At 34.3% G+C, this 22,535-nt stretch overlaps 1 protein-coding gene across 9 annotated transcripts in view; it reads left to right on the top strand.

Annotated features, from left to right (window-relative positions):
- Positions 1–22,535, top strand: part of LOC149782240 (uncharacterized) — an 84,854-nt gene that overhangs the window by 17,581 nt on the left and 44,738 nt on the right. For 3 of the 9 annotated variants that reach the window (XM_089933621.1, XM_089933620.1, XM_089933618.1), the window contains exons 3-8: positions 1,894–1,947; positions 10,884–11,034; positions 11,714–11,796; positions 17,805–17,867; positions 20,229–20,291; positions 21,018–21,080. In XM_089933621.1, coding sequence (XP_089789747.1) covers positions 1,894–1,947; positions 10,884–11,034; positions 11,714–11,796; positions 17,805–17,867; positions 20,229–20,291; positions 21,018–21,080 — 477 coding nt within the window. The remainder of the gene's footprint in view (positions 1–1,893; positions 1,948–10,883; positions 11,035–11,713; positions 11,797–17,804; positions 17,868–20,228; positions 20,292–21,017; positions 21,081–22,535) is intronic. The other 6 variants (XM_089933625.1, XM_089933623.1, XM_089933624.1 and 3 more) reach the window with 3 other exon arrangements.

Here is a 22,535-nt window from a genome sequence, read left to right as displayed (position 1 = left end):
GAGGTTGCGGGATTATGAATTTCGGCAGTCATACCAAAGACTTGTAAAAATGGTACTATCAGCTGCCTTGCTTGGCACTCAGCATTGAGGTTAGTGTTAGGACTGGTTATCTTTGTGTCAGGATAGTGTGACTGGTTGGGAAATGATGCTACATGTCTGCAGCATGATGCCCCAGGGCTAGACATCACTATGAACTGCCACACTGCTGACATTGATACGACTGAATTTTTTTAAAGCTATGTTAAGAATCCATATATCTCACACACACACAGACAGAGACACTGACAGCTGAACTTGCTCAGGGTCCATGTACATTGAAGAGTTTCAAAGGTCAGAGGTCATTTGGGGTGAATAATCCTACAGTTGGAAGGGAACATAGTGTTAGACAGCAAAGTAAAGCAGGGCTTTTATTATGTTTTGTGTTAAAAGTTTCAGTTTAATGTGAAATGGGACCACTGAATTATTGCATATTGTGTACATTTGTAATTTTTCCCATGCAGGCGTTTGAACATCATAAAGTCCTGAATGGCCTCGAACATATTAAAAGGGATGTAACTATCGGAAAATGTGTAGGTTGGTCCATTTTAATTGTCAAGAATATGTGGATCTTTTTTGCTCAACAGGACATAGACCAGAATAGCTTATGGGATGTCTTTTGTCCATCGTCTTTTGTTTCTCCGTTAGTACAAGTTTGTTATCACTACCCCTCTGAACAACTTGGAGGATTGCCATGAAAGTTTACATGCGTATTCATTCCATAGTCTAGTTGGTCATGAATGGCTTGGTCACATCAAGATCAAGTTTTCACAAGCAGACTTCTTATATTGTCTAGTTGGTCCTGTATGAAAATGGTTTAGATTATTCTTCAGAATCTTGTTATCACTACTACTGAATGGAAAGGCATATTGAATTGGGATTTTCATTGGAAGACTTCTTAAGATGTCTAGTGGGTTCTAAAGGAAAATGATGCAGATCTATAACTGTGATGGAGGCCATCTTGTAAATCTTATTGCTACTCCTCATGGATTGATGGTCATATCAGCATACGATTTTCACAAAAAGATTTCTTGTGATGTCTTGTTTCTTTGGACCTGAATGAAAGTGGTGCCAATCTGAAATCCAATATGACCACTATGGCAGACATCTTGAAAATCTTGTCAATTTTTCGCAGCATGTAGTTTTCATCAATATGGTTGCCATGGTAGCCATCATGAAAATCTTATTGCAACTCCATCTAGATGTATGGTCATATTGACATGTTTTTTTCTTCAAGGGAATTGTGTTTTTAAATGTCTAATTGGTCCTAAATAAAAAATAATGCCAATCTAATGTCCAGTATGGTTACCACTGCAGCCATTTTGAAAATGTTATTGTTCCTCCTCTAGAATAGATGGTCATATTACCACAGGTTTTCACCAAAATACTTATGATATCTCGTTGGTCAGAAATGAAAATGGTTTTGATCATACATACGATATGACTACTATGATTAACATCTTGAAATTCCTATTTTCACATGTCTTGGATTTCAGTACATTCCTCTCAGCATATAGTAGGACAGTCCCTTCAAGAGAACACTAGTACTTTCTAGCTTTATTGGTCATAGACCAAAGGAGCTTATAAGATGATCATTGTCCATCATCCATCCATCCATTAGCACAAGGTTTTTATCACTACTTTTTTTAAAATACTGGAGCATTATCAGGAAACTTCATATATACATTATCCAATGGTCTTGTTGGTTGTAAGTGAAAATTGGGAATCCAATATGTTGTTTGCTGGTGAGAAATGGGGGCGGGGTCAATTTAAGTTGTTTGGTGCTTATAATAATAAGTTGCTAAATAAAATATAAGTTATTTACCAAAATAATTTTTTTGTCTTCTTTTTTTACAGCAAGAATATATCAATAGGCTGAACTCCTTGAATCAGCAACATAAAATGTTAAAGGTAGGTACTTGTGGACCACACCCAGCTTGTATTTCTATCGGGCATAAACCAGAAGAGCTTATGGGATGGCCTGTTGTCTTCCATCCATCTGTCTATGCCTTAGCACAAGTTTTATATCTCTACTACTTGTGCACTGCTTGGAGGATTGCCATGAAACTTTGCATACACGTACAGACACACACACACACACACAGACACATGCATTCACTGAATGGTGTAGTAAGTCTGAAATGCAAATTTTGTTGAGCAGGAATCCAATATGACCACCCTATTGATCATCTTTATAATCGTTTATTGCTACTCCTACTGAACAGATGTGCATCAACATGGAGTCTTTACTGTAAAAGCCTCTCACAACATCTAGTTGGTCGTATATGAAAGTGACATCCAGTGTGGCCATGACATCTAGTTGGTCGTATGTGAAAGTGACATCCAATGGGCCATGACATCTAGTTGGTCCTATATGAAAGTGACATCCAATGGGCCATGACGTCTAGTTAGTCGTATATGAAAGTGACATCCAATGGGCCATGACATCTAGTTAGTTGTATATGAAAGTGACATCCAATGGGCCATGAAATCTACTTGGTCCTTTATGAAAGTGACATCCAATGGACCATGACATCTAGTTAGTTGTATATGAAAGTGACATCCAATGTGGCCATGACATCTACTTGGTCCTATATGAAAGTGACATCCAGTGGGCCATGACATCTAGTTAGTTGTATATGAAAGTGACATCCAATGGGCCATGACATCTAGTTAGTCCTATATGAAAGTGACATCCAATGTAGCCATGATGACAGCTATGTAGAAAATTGTGTGATCATTATTCTGCCTGTACTGAAAGTCATATTGACATTCTTCTGGTACCAAGTTGGTCATGAGTGAAAATAATGCTGGACTGAAATCCATCATGGCTTCTATTGTTGCCATCTTGAAAATATTGTTATTGATACTTCTCCTGAATGGATGATCTTATTGATGTTGGATGTTTACTGAAAGACTTCTGAATGTCTAACTGGTTCTAAATAAAAATGGTGCTGAATGGACAGCCAGTATGGCCACAGCAGTGATCATCTTAAAAATCACTGTTTTAACTAGTTTTTAGTCTGGAATGGAAAATCATATCAAGTTAAGGGGTTTTATCCAGACTACAGGTGATATCTAGTTGGTGCTTAACAAAAATCTGACATCCCATGTGGCCACAATGGTGGCCATCATGAAATTCTTGTTGTCACTCAAGAATATCTGAGATGGCTTCATGATTCAGCTGTTAAAAGACAAAATGGTCTTAACTAGGATTTCAGGAAATTTGTTTTAGCTTATGCAGCATCAGACCCTTTGACATGTTCTTGGTTGTTTAAAGCTGCATTAACAGGGTTCATATGGACTTTGAAGGTCTTTGACAGTTTGGGAAAAATGACGTAGCATTGTCAAGGCCTTGAAAGTTTGGGAAATTGAGCAGATTACCTGAGGTCTTTAAAATTCTTTGAAAATTGAAATAAACCCAAACTGTTTAATTTCTTTCCATAATCTCAAATAAAATTGTCCAAGGTTGTTAGATTCGGATGTAGTTGACTTTTCTTGGTTTCTTTCTTTTGATGACATGTTCAGTTTCATTTCATCATTAAACAATATTGTAGTATTTTGCATTCGTTGTTTTCTCATATAATATAACTTGTATACAAAATGTTAACAAAACTAGGTCTTGGAAATCTGTTTGTGGTCTTTGAAAGTTTGGGAAAAGTCTTTGAATTTATCATTCAGAATTCTGTATGAACCCTGATTAAGCATCAGACAGCCAGTTGAGTCTTCTCAGGCCATCTTGGTGTATCGGTTTTAAAACAGCCTCCCCTTGCAAAAGAATTTTAGCATCTTTATGTTTTACATTTTATCATGTACTTAAAGCTTACTTCTATTAGAAAGTGTTTTTGTGTAATTCATTTTACATATTTTGAACATTTACCAGTAGTTGGTGCCATGATATAGTTGCTGTTGATTGTCATGAATTCATAGCTGGAATTGATGATTTGTTTTGGAGCAACATGATGTGTAAGATTTCAAGCCTCATGTTGAAAGAAGAAAAGCAAACGTACAGTATTTTCTTATTAGAAAGAGATAAGAAGACAGTGAGACAGGCAGGGCCATTTCTGAGTTTTTATTAAGCGTCTCTCTGATTATGTATGACTGTACTTTTCGTATGTTAAATAGAAGGGTTATTTTATACTTTGTCACATTTTAAACTTCTTAGCTTTTCTGTTTATAACTGCTCAGATCATTTTAAATGCAAAAATACAATTATGAAAGTTATATATGATTTAAATATATAATTTCTGCAGCATGATCAATTCTGTCTAATGCCTCAAACATGAACAAGGCATATTCCAAGGTTGGAATAATAACCACTGGAAGGTCCTTTTTGAGATTGAGACAGAAAAGAAAATATACTTATTTGAGCCAATTTGATATAACATTTGACAGATACATCAAATATAAAAAATTATTCCATCTTGCTATTCAGCCTTGAGTAATTCCAAAGCATGAAATAAATCATGGAGCATAATATCCATTAAATTCTTACTGCATGAAACATTAATTAAAGCATTCACTTTTTTTACATTTCGGTGATTAAAGAAAACTAATTACCAATAAAACACATTTAAAGTTTGTCCACTTACTTTTTATGACTGCAAGTTACCATATTTTCCACAGTTGTCAAATTGTATATAGTTTCATGGCCGATCAAGAAATGCTGATACTTGCCCAAAAGTTGATCCAGTCACATTATGACCCCTTTGATCAAGTCATGTTATGATCCCTTTGATCCAGTCACATTATGACCCCTTTGATCCAGTCACGTTATGATCCCTTTGATGCAGTCACATTATGATCCCATTGATCCCATCACATTATGATCCTTTTGATCCAGTCACGTTATGATCCCTTTGATCCAGTCACATTATGATCCCTTTGAACCAGTCACATTATGATCCCTTTGATCCAGTAACATTATGATCCCCATGATCCAGTCACATTATGATCCCTTCTTCCTCTATCATAAATGTCAAAGATAATCCAAACACAATCTCACTTTGATTAAGTTATGCACATTGAAGCATGATATAAGTGACCCATTAGCTCCCGCCCAATTAATTTTGATTTCATATCATATGATATTAGTGTCAATAATTCTAGGTCCATTACTATTCATTTTAATTATTAATGACCTACCACTTTTACTAAGAGACTCAATTTCATCTACAGATCTCTATGCAGATGACACAATATTGTCAGACATCCAAAACACAAAGCATGAACTCGAAATTTCTTTACAGAATGCCCTAAACAAACTGGAAAACTGGTGCACATGCAATGGCATGGTGGTAAATACTGGTAAAACTAAAACATTACTTATCTCAATACGGCAAAAAAGGACAAATATTGATAGTGAAGAACTATGTCTGACATGGAAGGATGAAAATTTGCAAATGGTCTGTCATGATAGACTACTTGGTGTTCTGGTAGATAATAATCTATCATGGACTGAACATATCAAACATGTCAGAAAAAATTGTCAATTCAAGTTCATGGCTTCTCAGTAGAATAAGACATTTTCGCCCTGAAAGGCACAGAAAACTATTTTATAGCAGTTACATATAACCCTATTTAGATTCCTGTAATACAGTATGGGTTAAATCAAATGATAAAAACTTAGCAAAGTTGGCACATCTTCAAAAAAGAGCATTTGGGCTAATATCAATCCAGAAAGAAAGCAAGGAAAATTTAGCTGGTAAGTTAAAAATATTACCTATTAAAGACCGGATCGGTTTGAGAAAAGCCAAATTAATGTACAGGATATCTCAGAATAGTGCTCCTGAATATTTACTATCACTATTCCAGTATAGGCTACCTGGTAATACTCCCCACCTGCAATCCATGTCTACCAAACAGTATAAAAGTCCCAAACCAAATAAGGAGTTATTTTTAAAAAGTTTCCAATACTCTGGAACTTTGCTCTGGAAAAGTATTCCAGTTGAGATTAGAACGGCCCACTCTATTTCCTTCTTCCAAACCCAATATATCCAGTGGCTTCAGAGATGCAGCTAAAATAAATAAATTCCTTTGTATGAGGGCCTCAAGGTAGATTAGTTCTTAGCTAATTGTGTTGCCCTCTTTAAATAAGGTCATTATTATTATTATTTAATAAGGTGTAAACATCAGTCTGACAAATGCCAATCACAGGCGCATACAGTAAATGTAATATGGACAGCACAAGCTCAGTAAGAATTATGCTGGAGGTGAATCAGGGTTAATTAAGACTGATGCTCCCACCCAAATCAATGGGCATGCTGTCATGATACTCATATCTAATCAGAGATAAAGAATAATATGTTACTCTTTGGGGACAGATGAAAAAAAACCAGACCAAAAAAAACACTCAAAAATCATCACCTGGTTTCCTTGACTGAGAATGGTCTCTGAGCTGCATTTAAAAATCCAGAATCAATTCAAAGGTGGCTTCAGTGTCTATATATCTGACATACTTCTTGTCCATCTGACTCTATTTCCTCCAGATGTCAAAAATTCACTTGCTGTTTGTCTTAAATTCCATAAGGATGGGCATCTTTTGGCATTAAGATCCAGTCTTGCTGGTCAACTTGGCATTGCTGTTCCTTTTATTATTTCATCAGTGATGACAAGAGACATTTGGACCAGTTATATTGGATGATGGTCAGTTGCCAAGGGATATAATTTCAACAGCCTGATATTTATTGGGGAAAAAACATTTTATATGGAGAGGGGGTTGATGGCCTCTGCACTTCCTTTGCCATTTAGTTGTTCTCAAAATCTCACAACAATATTGCTGGTGTGTTTCAGTCCAGTTGTACATTCTAGGTCCATAAAATTTGAGTGTCAATCCAACCTCAGTATTTTATCACCAATCACAAATTTAGTTCTGCACTTTTTTATTGACTTCTTGAGTTTTTCTTGGACTGATGAAAATGTTTTCTTAGAATTAGTCTGGCAGTGCTGTTGGTGGAACTGTTGGACTACACTGGTGCAGATAAAATTTATTTTGATTGCTTTAACGGATAGCTGACAAAAATACTTGACTTTATCCTCATCAAACTGCAGGCAAAAGGATTGTGGAATTTGTAACTCTTCTATAGCTTCTTTATGGATCCAGCTGCAAAATGACATAGAAGTAGATCTACCGTCGTATAATGCACTGCAAGAGTGGGATCCATCTTCTTTTTCAGCTGATTAGTCCTTATAAACTGTATATTTGGTTGCAGATCTGGGTCGATGCAGTTGACCTGATTTGTATGTGTTTTTACTCTGAAAACCTCTCTGTTAAGATGACCAATTGGACTTTGCAAAGATTTTTTTAAACTTTCTGTAATATAATGAAAGAACTTTGTTGTAACTAATGAGTAGTCACAAGATTTTACAATATTTTATCACAGTGGTATTTGTCAGAGGCTATAGATATCATTTTGAATTGATCATTATTGAATTCCTACACCAAATGGATCATCATCAGTCTTCTTTGTAAAACATAGAGCAACATACACTTCAGAAACAGAATGACACAAAGAACAAGAAATAATTCTTTTATGTAACCAGAATGGTGTAACAACTGTATACCATAGTTCTTAAGTGTGTGTATGATTCGGAGTTATAACATAGCTTAAACAATTTTTCAGTCTTACCGCTATGATGCCTGCAGTGTGGAAGTTTATAGTGATGATTTTTACTGGTGCATCATACCACAGACATGTAGCATCATGTCTAACACAGTCTCATTATCCTGATACCAGGCCAACCAATCTAACACTAACTTCTTACCAAAAAAATTAAGGTGGTTACCATGGTCACCATATTGATTACTTGTGAAGTATTGGGAGTATTTATCTTCTTGAAAAATGGATACTTTTACTAATACACTGTTACAGGTCCATGCCATTCAAAATCACGTAAGAATGTATAGGCTGGAATGTATTTTTAAAAACTATTCTTAGTTGAATATCTATTTCCACATAAATGTTATTACATAGAAAAGTATGGAAAAAGTACTGTCACTAATTGCCTGCAGGGTACTAGCTGAAGTAATATTTAAACATTTATCAAACTGCACAGGTAAAAGGGCAGAGATTCCTGCATATCAGAGCCACATATAAAAAGAAAGTTGCTACATCAATTTGTTTAGTATGACAAAACAAATGAGATCACATTGGTTTTCTGCAAAATAATGCATGTGTGGTCAGATTATGGTAAGTTACTAAATTACAAAAGATTTCCAAGGGTCTTGTATATAATTTTAGTTGCCTTTTCCCTTTTCTTTTACAGGAATGTTATTGAAATTATTGAAGTTTGATAAGAACTTTTCTTTCTAATTATCTACATGTAATTAGAAACAGAAGTTGCAACCATGTATTTTACAGCAAGTCTCTCCAGATCAAGGTTATATCATTGATGTCAATATGTAATCTTGTCATTTACAGCTGTGCTGTAATAATTAATTTCACAAAAACAGACAAACCTAGGTAAAAAGTGAAGTTTATTGATTATGTTAAGAAGTATATTTGTAATCTTGTAATTTACAGCTGTATAGTAATCATTAATTTTACAAAAGCAAACTAGCATAGCTATGCACGCAGTGATGAAGATCATTTGCATATTCAAGATGTCTACCATGACAGCTATACTGAATGCCATTGAGCCATCATTATCAACAAAACATCAACTACAAATCCAGTTTCTTAACAATCATTCTTGGCATTTTGATGGAGGAGCAATTACAAACATTATGCTAGTTGAATAGTGCTGGATGCTAGATAATGGATATCATACAAGATCAAGACAGGACACTGGACGTCCATTACAAAATGTTTCCCTTTCTGCAAATTTTATTTTTTACAGAGTATGTTAGCAGATCCTATACATGGGCAGTATTGAACAGGATCTTTTTTTCAAATCCAATACACACACACATTACATCACTGAAAGATAATTATGCCTTCTTTACGACAAGGCATGATGTGGTGCATGCAGGTGGTGCCATAACCATGGAAAAAGCACTGAGCATGAATATCTAAAAATGGCACAAAAAAAAGGAAAAAGCAGTATGCTGTTGTTAAGTCTTTTAAAAAATCATGAAATGAAAAACATAGAAGCTATTGGTTCTACTCACAAGTAATTGATGTATTAGCATGGTTATCGATATCAGTATTGAATGCTTAACTATTGTCCATGATTGTGGATTGTATTATTAATAATGGTCATTTGTAAACAAGATGTTTACATGACTAACTTCTGTCCATGATTTTTGGTTATGAATAGGTTGTTAATGAGCTTAAATATTCTAGAAACACGCTTGTTTACAATTTAATTGGAATTTTCCATTATAATGACACATCTAGGACAAATGAAAATGTGTACTAATTGGGACTTGGTAAGCAAATAATTCACTCATGTTTTAAGATCAGTCTGTTGGAATCCTTCAAAGTTGTGAATCAAGAGAAATTATTTAAATTATTTATTATTATTTGCTCACTGATGTTGCATTGACACATTATCTTGGAATTATTGTGAACTTCAAAGACATTCTGGACTGCATTACTGTGGTACAAAAGTACAATCAGTACTATTGTAATTCATTTGGAACATTTAGTACTTTTGGACTTGTGATCAGACTTTAGGATTATATGAAATTTTATTTACGATACTGTAAGCATCTCTTAAATTTTCACTTTGTAACTTTGATCAATAAAAAGTTTTGCTTATACATAAATTGCTGGTTTCACTTCTCTCTGTTACTCAATTTAAACCACCTCAGATGTGGGAGGTTGCGAATTTGAACCCTGGCCAAGTCATACAAAAGACTTATAAAAATGGTACTAGCAGCTGCCTCACTTGGCGCTCAGCATTGAGATTAGTGTTAGGACTGGTTGACTAGGTGTGGGGATAATCTGACTGGGTTGGACGTGATGATACATGTCTGGCATGATGCCTCAGTGCAAGAATCACTGTAAACTGCCACACTGCAGACATCGTAACATTATGAGTGGAAAATTGTTAAAGCTACGTTAAAAATCAAAATCACAGACAATAAAACAGTACTATAGGATGAATGAATAAAAAAGATGTTTATCAGATCTTCAACAAGACACTAGTGTCCAATTGGAAATCTTATTTCTATTCCTTTTGAATGGATGGTAGCATTGACATGGGGTTTTCACTGAAATTCTTGCACTATTTAATTGGTTTTGAAAGTAAAAGATGCAGATCTGACAACCAACATTTATATTTACACTTTTGTAAAGGAAGTATGACAACCAGATTTAACAAATACTGGGGTCAAATCAGAAGATTTTGTGCTTCATAGAGCTTACAAACATAAAGATTTGTATATATTCAAATGAACATTTGCATTTACATGTAATTGCATTCCAGTGAAGAAGTTTATATTAGCATGCTGGCATTGATTTGAATTAAAGGTCTTGACTCAGATTTTTATCTGTACTGTCTAGATAGCAGAATAACACAAACATTTATGAAATTAATTTTTATCAAATCCAGTTTGTACATAGATGAATATCTTGAACGATGTCCTTAGATAAGGGGGAGGGAGGTCCATAAAAGATTAATTAGAGATATAACCAAACTTAGTATATGGGCATGTTTACCAATTTCTGTGATATGGTGGAGTTTCTCAATTACATCAAAGATAGTTTCAATACTCAATGTTAAAATGACTCCTGAAATTTCTTTTATCATCAGTTCCTTCAAGTTACTTGTGATTGGTGATGATATCGGACATGTGACCCGAAGGGTACAGGTTTGATTCCCACTGTCAGAATGATATAGTCTTTAGAGTGTTGCTGTGCCATAAAATCAACCCAGGACATTTAAATTCTTATAATTTTTAGAGTCAGCACGACGATATGGAGTCTGAGTATGGTAAACTGCAGCAGGAAAACAACAAACTGAAGCAGGACCAAAAACAGATGGAGGAGCAGAGGAACCAGGAATATATGCAGCTCAAACAGGAGAAGGATCTAGAGATTTCCAATTTTAGAGGTATGTTTATTAATATTTTCTAGAGTCGTAAAGTCATATCATTAATATTGCATATCAGAAATGTGACACAAACTGGAATGGAACTCTGGAGAAACCAAGAATGCATTTAGATTTAAAATCTAAATTGTCATGGTAACTTTGACCTAAGAAAGAAAAATATTTTCTGCAAAATAACTGAAATTTTCCACCAGCAGAAGTTACCAAACTTTGTGAATTCTTTCTACTTGTGGATTGCTTGTGTGCAAAATTGTATGACTTTCAAGACCAGTAGGTGAATTCTCAAGGTCACTGAAAGAGGAAGAATGGCTTCTGTGTACAGTTTTCGGTTATCTATATACAGTAAAGTCTATTAAACAGGGTGCAGACATATATAATGTGCCCTTCATGGTACTTTTGTTTTAAATGAATTGGAGAATTTTCTCCTAAATTTTCAGTTTTAGGATAGACTATGCAATCTTTGGTTATTTTTATTAGACCATGCAATCTTTGGTCATTTTTATTAATCATCATACTACTAAAACCAAGTATTTTATCGTATATATGAAAGTGGGGTCTTGACTAGTTTTGTCAACAATTCTTTATGTAGTAAGGTGTAGAGTCCCTGATGAGCAAATTTACCTGATAGGTTAGTTTATAGTAGTATGTTCTGCTAAACTGAGCTTAATTTGTTTCATTTTAGATAAAATTGCAAATATGGAACGAGAGAAAGACAAGCTGACAAAAGATCTTGAAAACATTAAGATACAGCTCCAAAACAACATGGTAAGCATACAGTCAAAATAAAGGCATGTAATCAAAAATGTGTTGTTCTGAAAATGAATTTCATGACAGTGGGAATCTTAATAGTGGATTGTTTGAGATGTGCTGTAATTGGTGATTCAGTTTCCTTATATTATTCTATGGCTTAGATCCTTTAGCACTATTGTTTTTGAATGAAATGTTTTTTAAATTCGTTTGAATATGTACACTAAAAATATCAATTACAATTTTTAGCTAGTTCTTAATTATATTAATTTGCAAAGTGTCACGAAGGTGATGTAAGAAAAGTAACTACAGTTTGTTTTAATGATTTTTGTGCATTGTTGATGTGTAAAAGAATTAGTGCAAAACAATTATGAATAATAAGTAACAATTTCATCTGTATTTTTTTTTTATTGCTGACTTGGTCATAGGCCAAAGGAGTTTAATGTGATGGACTGTTGTCTTTCCATCTGTTAGCACAAGTTTGTTGTCACTACTTGTACTGGACTACTGGAAGGAATGGCATAAACCTTCATAAACACATTCATCCCAGGGCCTTTTCACTAAAGGAGTTCTTAATATATGTAGTTGGTTTTAAATAAAAGGAGTGCTAATCAGATCTCCAAGATGGTCACAATGATGGTCATATTGAAAATCTTTTTATCGCTCCTCCTTCTAAATGGATGTTCATGTCAACATGGGCTTTTCACTAAAATACCATGAATGATATTTAGTTGGCCCTGAATGAAAATGGTGCCAGTCTGACTGCTAACATGGTGGACATGGCAGCCATCTTTGAAATTTATTGATACTCATCTTGAAGGGATAGATGTAGCAAAATGAAGCTTTTACTACAACACTTCTCACCATTTGTAGTTGGCCCTGAATGAAAAATGTGGCCTTTCAAAATATGTACACACACACACATTCACACACACACACACACACACACACACACACACACTGTGGTCAATAGAAGGAAATTTTCCCTTGGTCCACAAAAATATTGTCATTCATTGTTGATTCACTTTTAAAAAAGTGAATGATCATTCTTTACATTTTTATTTTCTTCCATGTTTTGAATATGTAGACTGACAAGACTTTTGAACAGCTTATGGGGGGGGGGGGATAAAGTATTCACAATACTGCATGATGCTGTTGAAAGAGAATGACAGTTTTGGGGGTGGGTGGGAAATTGTTCAGAATACAGCATGATATTGATGATAAAGAACAAATTGGGGGGATTCATTTGCAATATCTGAAGAAATAAAATCAGGTGCTTGAAAAAAGAACTTAACAATTGTGCAAACATTTCAAAGGAATTTTGTGAACACTATAGAGGCCATATTTCTAACTGAACTTGAGCAGATTAGGAATGCAAGCTTGTATAATTGAGACCGCATAAAATCAATTATGAGTAATAACAATGCATATAAACGAAGTGATCTTTGCATGTGATTGGTTGGGCTTGTGAGAACTGTAGAGGCCATATATTTATGATTATATTTTTTTATCAAACTCTGTATGTAAGTAATTTCATCAAGGCATCAGATGAGTTTAGTTATAGGTGCTTAGCAATGAGGTGAAATTTCATCTGATTGTTGGTGCTTGTGAATACTTTAGAAACAATATTTCTGATAAGATTTTGATTAGATTTGGTATGTGAACTTATATAATCAAGCCCTCAGATGAGTTTGATTATGTGAGACATCCATGCATTTTAATGACATAATCTTGCATCTGATTGGCTGAGCTTATGAACATTCTAGAAGCTGTGTATATGATGAGATTTGGTATGCAAGCCTGTATCATCAGTATCTCAGATGGGGAACTTCATTTAAGCAGCACCCATGCATATTAGTGTCGTAATCTTGCATCTGATTGGCTGAGCTTGTGCAAGATCTAGAGGCAATATTTCTTATCAACATAAGTGAAAATATGCAACTGGTGTAATGTGATTATGTAAGAACAAAGACACCAAAAAACCAATTTTACGTAAACTTGAATCATTAATTGGTTGTAGGTGTAATAAGACACCAATTTTACTTTTTCATCAAATATTAATAAACAAATTGGAGGAGTGTCCAAATAAACACTCAACTTGAAAGATTTTAAGTTGACAGAACTGATTTAAAATCATTGTTAATTTGCAGTCTTATTAGTTTTTCATTTCTTATTTTGGGTAATTAAATTTTCAAATTATATGTTACATCCATGAATTTGTTTTGTTCCACAAAAGATAATATACAGCAGAGATATCTTTGACCTTCAATTTTTTGTAATGTCACTGAAAATACCCAGTTGATGTGATTGTGTGATAAAGGATACATCAAAAGAACAAGTTTTTCTTAGTATGTTGGGGGCCCTGATTGGCCGAGTGGTCTAAAGCGCTCTCCATCACAAATCACTGCCATCTCACCTCTGTCTGTGTAGGTTCGAGTCTCGGGCTCGGCCAGTGTGGATATGTGAGAAAGCTTCTCATGGGTCAGTGTTTCTTTCCAGGGTTTTCCCGGTTTCTTCCTCCACCATTAATACTGACCACCATGTATAGCCTATCTTGTGCTGAAAAATGGCGTTAAAACTTTAAACAACAACAACTTACTATGTTGAACATCTGGTTCAGTACGTGAAAACTATAATAATTAATTGGTTGGTTGTGTAACAGGACTACCATTTTTGCCTTTTAGCTGAAGATCCTTGTTTCACATTTTATACTGGATTAAAATTTGGAATTTGGGTAATTAACATTTTCATGTTCTTTCTTACATCCATGAAAGGATTTTTCTTTCCCATTTAAATATTTTGAAATTACCCATGGTCTCATTACATCATCTAAAGTACAAGTCATGGGTCATGCATGTGCATTTACTCATTTTAAATTAAATATAAATTGTTTTTCTAAAAATCTAATACTACTTTTCTTTAACCAAAGTCTATTCAATCCTGATTTTTGAATGATCTGCACATTAACTGTCATCAAGAAAGTTCCCAACAAAACTTATCAATCTCTGGTCTTTTACAATGGTGGCCATGTACTAAACTTGGGTCAAAATAAGAGCACATCAAGTGGAATTGTCACAATTGAGGGTAGTATGAATTTGTTTATCAATGTGCGTAACTTTCATTGTGACATCACAGCGCTTTACATTCAATCTGCATTGTACTGGATCACACCTTTATGTTCATTTCGTCCAAAAAATGTCTATGTACTTTAACATTGATTTTGCCATATGCACCGCTCAGGGCGTCTAAAAAATGACCTTACAAAGGAATCTGGATGTATATAACTCTAGATGAAGTGAATACTTGCCACTTAAAGCTATGTAAAATCAAATTCTAAAAAATGACACCCATTACTGAAATAATCAGTGTTGAATGCCTATATGACCCATGTGACTTGTACTATAATACATTTCATGTACAATGGGTAAAAATATTGTTATTTGTACAAATAAGTCATGATCTCTCACCTGGCTTTTTTGGAGAAGAAATTTGATATCAAACCCACTTACACGTTAGTGCTACATGGACTGGGGATAGTAGGGCACCTGTTAAATTGCTTTTGTTCAGTATGCACATAATGGAATGTTGGTATGCATATTGATAACATATTACAACTCTTATCTCTTCTCTTTGTATGACATCATTCAGTAGGAACAGAGGCTAGAAAATTAAAATTCATGAAACTCAGTTGTGATGCTCTAATCCTTTCTGAATTAATTTAAAGGAAAATCCCATGTAAATTGGACTCATTTACCAATTTGTAACTGTTTGTGCTAATTTCCAATTTAACAGTAAATATTTTTAATGTTTACGTACATGCAACTGTGGTGAGAAAGTAGGAATGCTTCCATTTTTTTTGCCAGTCAGCAAAAATGCCCATGCCTTGTATAATTTAAAACTATTGAAAGTGGGTAGCATATATGTCATCAAATAAATGCTGCTTAATGTAGACAATGTCATCGTTTTTCTTGTTAATGGCAATATTTTGCAAGAATCACATGTAACATTCTGACATCAAAGCTGAGTTATAAAATGTTGAAAACTGTCATAAATTCTGTTGGTGCTATCATTTTATGACTTTGTCATGAATTAGGTCAACACTTGTACTTTCTTTGCAGGATCAAACATAGAAACTTATGAGATTGGCAGCAAATTTATCCCATTTCAGAATGTAACATTTAAGACACAAATGTTCCAACCAAACAGGTGAAGAATAATTTGATGATTTATTATTTATTTTGTTCTAAGGATTTCCACGGGATTTCAGGTCTATATAGTTATGGTTTCTCAGTAAATTAAACACAAACGACCACTGTCTTAATCAACAGCTGGACATTATGGCAGCATCTTGTCATGGTACATTGCTGACAGGATAAAGCTTTTCAATGTCCTCAGCAGTTTGCTTGAACATTAGTTTTAAAATATCAGTGTTGTCACTCTGTCGTTGACTGCAAAGGACATAAGCACTAGCTTTAAGTTCTATTGACTATTTCAGGAAATGCTGACATTATTGCACAGATGAAATACTAATTTTATGACATCTAATTCTGTACCATATACTGAATGAACAGGACTATACACAGTTTTCTAGTTATAAATTGTGGTCCAGTCTGAAAGGACAGCTAAAGATCCAGTGGACAGTGATGGTTGTATAAATGCATTGTCCTTTTTATGCCAGAAGAGTGATCCAGTATGTAAGGTTTTAAAAAGGAGTTAAATGACAATGATATTTAATTTAATAGACAATGTACCAACTATTTCCTGAAAGTTTTTCCATTCACAAGCTGACATATGTGAACTACCCAGGTAGGCAATATGAGGTCCATTCTGAACTCTTGTTTTATTGATGTATTTAGTTCTTTCTTGTCACCCCATGGTTTTGATGTGCATGGTTTTTCCAGAACCTGCCCTGAGTGTACTTGGAATGTCTTCATTGTCATCCTATGGATCAATTACACATGGCAAACCATTCATGTGGTTTTTCAAATCCTTATCTTTAGTATATTTGGAATGTTTTTGATGTTACCCTGTGGATCAAATAAGACATAGCAAACCTTCCTCCGTGTTTTCAAATCCTTATAGTTAGGATAAAAGAAAAGTCAGTAGCAATCTGTTTATTCTTTCAAGTCACCTTACCAAGTAAACTACACTTACAAAGGATCTGATGATAATGCCAGGAGTTTAGCTGGTGAGTTCATCAATCAGGACAACTGGACCAATTACTGGCAGTTAAAAGATGGGTCTTTTGTGTGTCAAGAGTCTGGTACAAGGACACTAGATCTCATTGTGCTGTGTGCACCTGTTTGAACTTTAGGTAGTGTTCACTCATGCATCAAAACCTAGATATGGCACTTCAGGAACCTTGGATACAAGAAATGTGATAGGAATATGGGGCATGACTTTAAAGCTGTTTGTCTCCATAGTTGAAATAGAAATAATTCGTGTATACAAAAGAAGATAACTCTTTGCCAAACATGTAATTCTAGTCACTTTTTCCTCTGCTATTTTGAACCCTGGTTCTCAGTTGGTTTTTTTAATGCCAATCATTTATCAAGCTATCATTCAGATTTAATTTGTATTTCTTTGAAGTGGTGGATTTCATGAGCAGACTTAAAGCCCAAAGGAAATCTTTATAATTAATTAGTACTTGATGTGCAGTCTGATTAAAATTGAGATCACCAACACAATGGAGATCTAATGGACACCAATACAAGGTTGTTTTCAGTTAACTTTTCAATTTGCCAATCAGATTAACAATTTTTGCAATAATGAAAGTGAAAACTGCCATTCAGAATATTTTTAATGATGACACTCCTTAAAGCAAATTTAAAACTTTATCTTGTGGGCTAATAAAATAAGTGGACTGGGAATTCCAGAGGTGACCAGAACAAAATCCTTTATAGGTGTCGTTCAGATCTACTTATTATCTGTATGTTGATCAGTCAGATTTAGCTCATGTGCTAATATGTTTTCTCATGATATGACAAAATTAGATAATTATAACACACTTTCTCATGATATAACAGATTCAGATAAATGGAGACCACCAAACAATGACTGACCTTCAGAAACAGCTTCAGGATAAACAGGTGTGTGTTTAATGTCAGAATGGGAGTTAGTTTTTTGATGTGTCAATTCTCTGCACACTGAATATCTGGATTTTTTTTGGTCATTTTCAATATTTTTTTACTTTTTAACATCTTGAAGTCTATTTTAGCATTGTGAGAAGATGTTGCTTTCCAGATTTCTGAACAAAACTACTTTAAATATTTAAAAAGATAATTGCATGGACAGTCCAATTATTTTGAGATAGCAAGTAAATTTCAGCAGTAAGAAATATGATTTTTGTATTCAGCAATGACACACAGAAATTTCAGGACAAGGAATACCATTTTCTGCAAGGCATGGTTGGTAAATCTGGTACTATGGCTGTGTCCAATAAGTATGTTGTTAGGCATTGTTGGTACAAAAGGCAATTTGTCACTACTGAATGTCCTGTCCTCTATCAGGAATTTTCAGCATGGTAGATAAATGCTTAGATCAAGTTGGCATCAGATTTTAATTTCCACTATTTTTAAACAGTTCTTCACTCTGGGTGAAGGAGATAAACTTTTTTAACCTGTCTGTTGACAGGGCAGTTAATGAAGTTTGTTTTCTGCCTCTGGATTTGTGCCACAAGCCTTTAGGCTTGGAGGAAACAGCACTTCTCTGCAGTTTGGAGAAACTCTATTGTGCTGCCTCCAATACATCTCTTCTTGCTCCTCCATTTTGGCCACAATTAAGGAGCTTGTTTGCTTTTCCAGTTTTGTTTAGGTTAATCAGCCTTCCACTGTACTGGCAAATTCAGCCATGCAGTAGCAACAGGTAACAGTTTTGCTGATATTTAAATATAGATTTAATGATGCAATACTTACCTGATGCTTTTGCCAGATTCCCTGCTTCCACTCCAGGGGCCCTGGGTGTCTGAGTGATCTAAAGCACTCACCTTTACATATCACCAACATCTTACCTCTGTATGGGTATGATTCTGAGGCTTAGCCAGCATGGATATGTGAGAAAGCTTGCCAGTAGCTCCCATAGACTATTGGTTTTTCTGGCTTCTTCCTCCACCAGATATTCTGGCTGCCATTTATAGCCTATTGTGCTGAAAAATTACTCTGAACCCAAAACAACAACAGCAACAACAACAAAATCCTCCCAGTCTACACTGATATCCCGCTAATGGTCTTTATCCATTATTAGAATATCACTGGGCATGTATTGGATAATAGGGCAGGCTTCTGGACCTTGCAGTAAGTCACCCTATTGGAAGAGGAATTTTCATCATACTGATAAAATTGAAAGTAATTTCAGTCCCAGAAAGGTTAGTTGTGCAGTACCAACAGGTATTAATATTGTGTCATTAAAATTAGTTTCACTCCTGAAAAAAAACCCTGCATTTTCAATACTTTTGTACTGTATATTATAATATCTTAAAGTCTAATTCAGCAGGGTGATATCTGCACCGAAAATACTTAACCAAATTTAAAAGAATTAATTACAAACTTTGACATCACAGAAGCCTAGTTATTTTGAGCAAAGTTGAAAGTTTGATAAGAAATGTAATATGTAGTGAACAACAGCATACATGGAAATTCCAGGAGATGTGTTCCCATCTTTGCATGTCATTGTAGGTATTTTTCTGCAAGGCATTATGGGCAACTCTGGTACCATGGCTGTATCTGAAACATCATGTTGGGCATTGCTACTGCAGAGGTCAGTTTGTCACTCCTGAATGACCTGTCCTCAAGCAGGATTTTCAAAATGGCATTTATATACTTACATCAAGTTGAAATTTCCACTTTTTAACTGTGTTCTTCAGCGGTGAACAAATATGTGCCAAGTGAAAATGTATATTTAATCCATACAGTGTAGTAAAAAGATCTCAATATATATCAGGCATACAAGATCTAAGGTAAACTAACTGCATATCTACATGTTGGTTCTGTAAGCCTCTGTTTACAGATGTCATTTGGCTAATCTGTGGGCGATATAAAATTTGTATGCATTGTCCATGGCAAGCTCCCTCCCTTAACTGTTTATTTTTGCCACCCAGTGCCATTTACTGGCAGTGCATGCAGTAGGATTTGCGACCCTAACACTAGCTTAACATCATCATGTTCTTGAATTTTGTTTTTATACCATCCCTTGTTCAAGTATTCATTCTGCTTAAAATTTTATTTCTTTTCAGTTGTCAATTTCATGAGCAAACTTAAATCTCATAGGAAATCATTTATAATTAATTTGTTTATGTGTGACTCCATTGATAACATGCTCTCACATGATACAAAAGAATTAGATAGTTATAACATGATTTCTCATGACACAAGAGAATCAGATTAATTATAGCATGCTTTCTCATGATGTAACAGAATTGGACAATTATAACATGCTTTCTTGTGATATAACAGAATGAAATAAACAGAGACCAACAAACAATGGCTGACCTTCAGAAACAGCTTCAGGATAAACAGGTGTGTGTTAAATGAAAGAATGGGATTTAATTTTGTGATTATAGAGTAAAGCATTGATACTCTGCACACTGATTATCCCAAAAAAATAATTCATTCAGCCAGACTTAAGAAATGTCCCATGAACTTGAAGTTTCAATATTTGTTGCGACGTTCTAAATTCTAGTTCAGCGGGAGCAAGTAGATGTATCTTTTACTAATTTCTGATAAAAGATATTCACCAAAATCTCAGTAATGCCTTCTATCGGCAGCACTTTAAGAAACAAATAACAAATAAGTTTTGTCAAGTGAAATTTATGTTTAAGCTCTTTATTTTAATTTCATTTCATTGTAATCATCACATATGTAACATGCCTATTTGTATTTAATGTGAAAAGCATAAATCTTCCTTCATGTATAACCATCACAGTTACGTCTGCAAACATTTATGAGAACCTCATTAACTGCTGTGTTTTGTTCTTGGATTTTTGAAATTGTTTTGTTGTATTGTTACAATCAATAAAATAAAAAAAACTACTTTGTATTATCACTCTAATTACATTTATGGTATCAAATCAAATAAAGGGTGCAGAAAAAAAGTTAATAGGTATTAAAATCGTCTCTAAGGCTGTTGTGATAACATGCTTTCTTGTGATAGAACAGTATTAGATTAATTATAACTTGCTTTCTTATGCCATGACAGAATTAGATTAACTATGACATGCTACATTCTTTCTCATGATGTAACAGAATCACATAAACGGAGACCAGCAAACAATGGCTGACCTTCAGAAACAGCTTCAGGATAAACAGGTGTGTGTTTAATGTCGGAATGGGATTTAATTTTGTGATGATACAGCATGACATTGATTCTCTGGACACCAATTATCATGATTTTTTTCTTTATTCAGCCTAACTAAAGCAGTATACGATGAAGTTGAAGTTTCAGTATTTATATATTGTAATATTTTAAAGTCATATTCAGCAGGGGTGATGAGGTTTATCTTTGAAAGTTTGGCGGAAAAATTAATTCATCAAATACATGTATATAAGTAATAAGTATAGACCTTGATATCATGACTGCCCAGTTATTTTGAGCAAGTAAGTAAATTGTAATTTTTAATAAGAAGCATGACTTATAGTGAACTATGACAGATTCATGAAAGTTATTGTGGGTATTTTCTTAATGGTATTATGGGTAAAACAGAATGGGTAATGTTTTCTTAATGGCATTATGGGTAAAACTGAACGGGTAATGTTTTCCTAATGATATTATGGGTAAAAGTGAATGAGTAATGTTTTCTTAATGGTTTTATGGGTAAAACTGAATGGATGGATGTTTTCTTAATCGTATTATGGGTAAAACAGAATGGGTAATGTTTTCTTAATGGCATTATGGGTAAAACTGAACGGGTAATGTTTTCCTAATGGTATTATGGGTAAAAGTGAATGAGTAATGTTTTCTTAATGGTTTTATGGGTAAAACTGAATGGATGGATGTTTTCTTAATGGTATTATGGCTAAAACAGAATGGGTAATGTTTCCTTAATGGCATTATGGGTAAAACTGAATGGGTAATTTTTTCTTAATGGCATTATGGGTAAAACTGAATGAGTAATGTTTTTGTAATTGTATTATGGGTAAAACTGAATGGATATTGTTTTCTTAATGGCATTATGGGTAAAATTGAATGGGTAATGTTTTCTTAATGGCATTATGGGTAAAACTGAACTGGTAATGTTTTCTTAATGGCTTATGGGTAAAACTGAATGGATAATGTTTTCTTAATGGCTTATGGGTAGTACTGAATGGATAATGTTTTCTTAATGTCATTATGTGTAAAATTGAATGGATAATGTTTTCTTAATGGCTTATGAGTAAAACTGAAGGGATAATGTTTTCCTAATGGCATTATGGGTAAAACATGGCTGTGCTTAGTAAGACTGTTAATTCAGAAGACAGCTTGTCAGTACTGAATGGCCTTTCCTCTCTCAGCAATTTTCAGAATGGTGGATATATGCTAGCATTAAATTGCCATAGCATTGAATTTTCACATTGTTAGTGTTCTTCATAGAGTTATAAATAATCATTACTGGCCCTTAGAAAATGTATATTTATTCGATATCATCTTGGAAGTAATCTGATTACATGTCATACAAAGTTCAAGGTAATTTGACTGTGTCTAGGTTCTCCAAGCTACTATCAACATTTCAGTTGGCAAGCTCTTTTGTGTGATTTGATCATGGCTGCAAACTATCTAAACTTGTA

This window comes from Sinohyriopsis cumingii, chromosome 15 (genome assembly GCF_028554795.1).
Source record: "Sinohyriopsis cumingii isolate HCF-2022 chromosome 15, ASM2855479v2, whole genome shotgun sequence".
Taxonomy (NCBI): domain Eukaryota; kingdom Metazoa; phylum Mollusca; class Bivalvia; order Unionida; family Unionidae; genus Sinohyriopsis; species Sinohyriopsis cumingii.
Note: the sequence above shows the minus strand (reverse complement) of the source record. Positions and strands in the feature narration are given on the sequence as shown.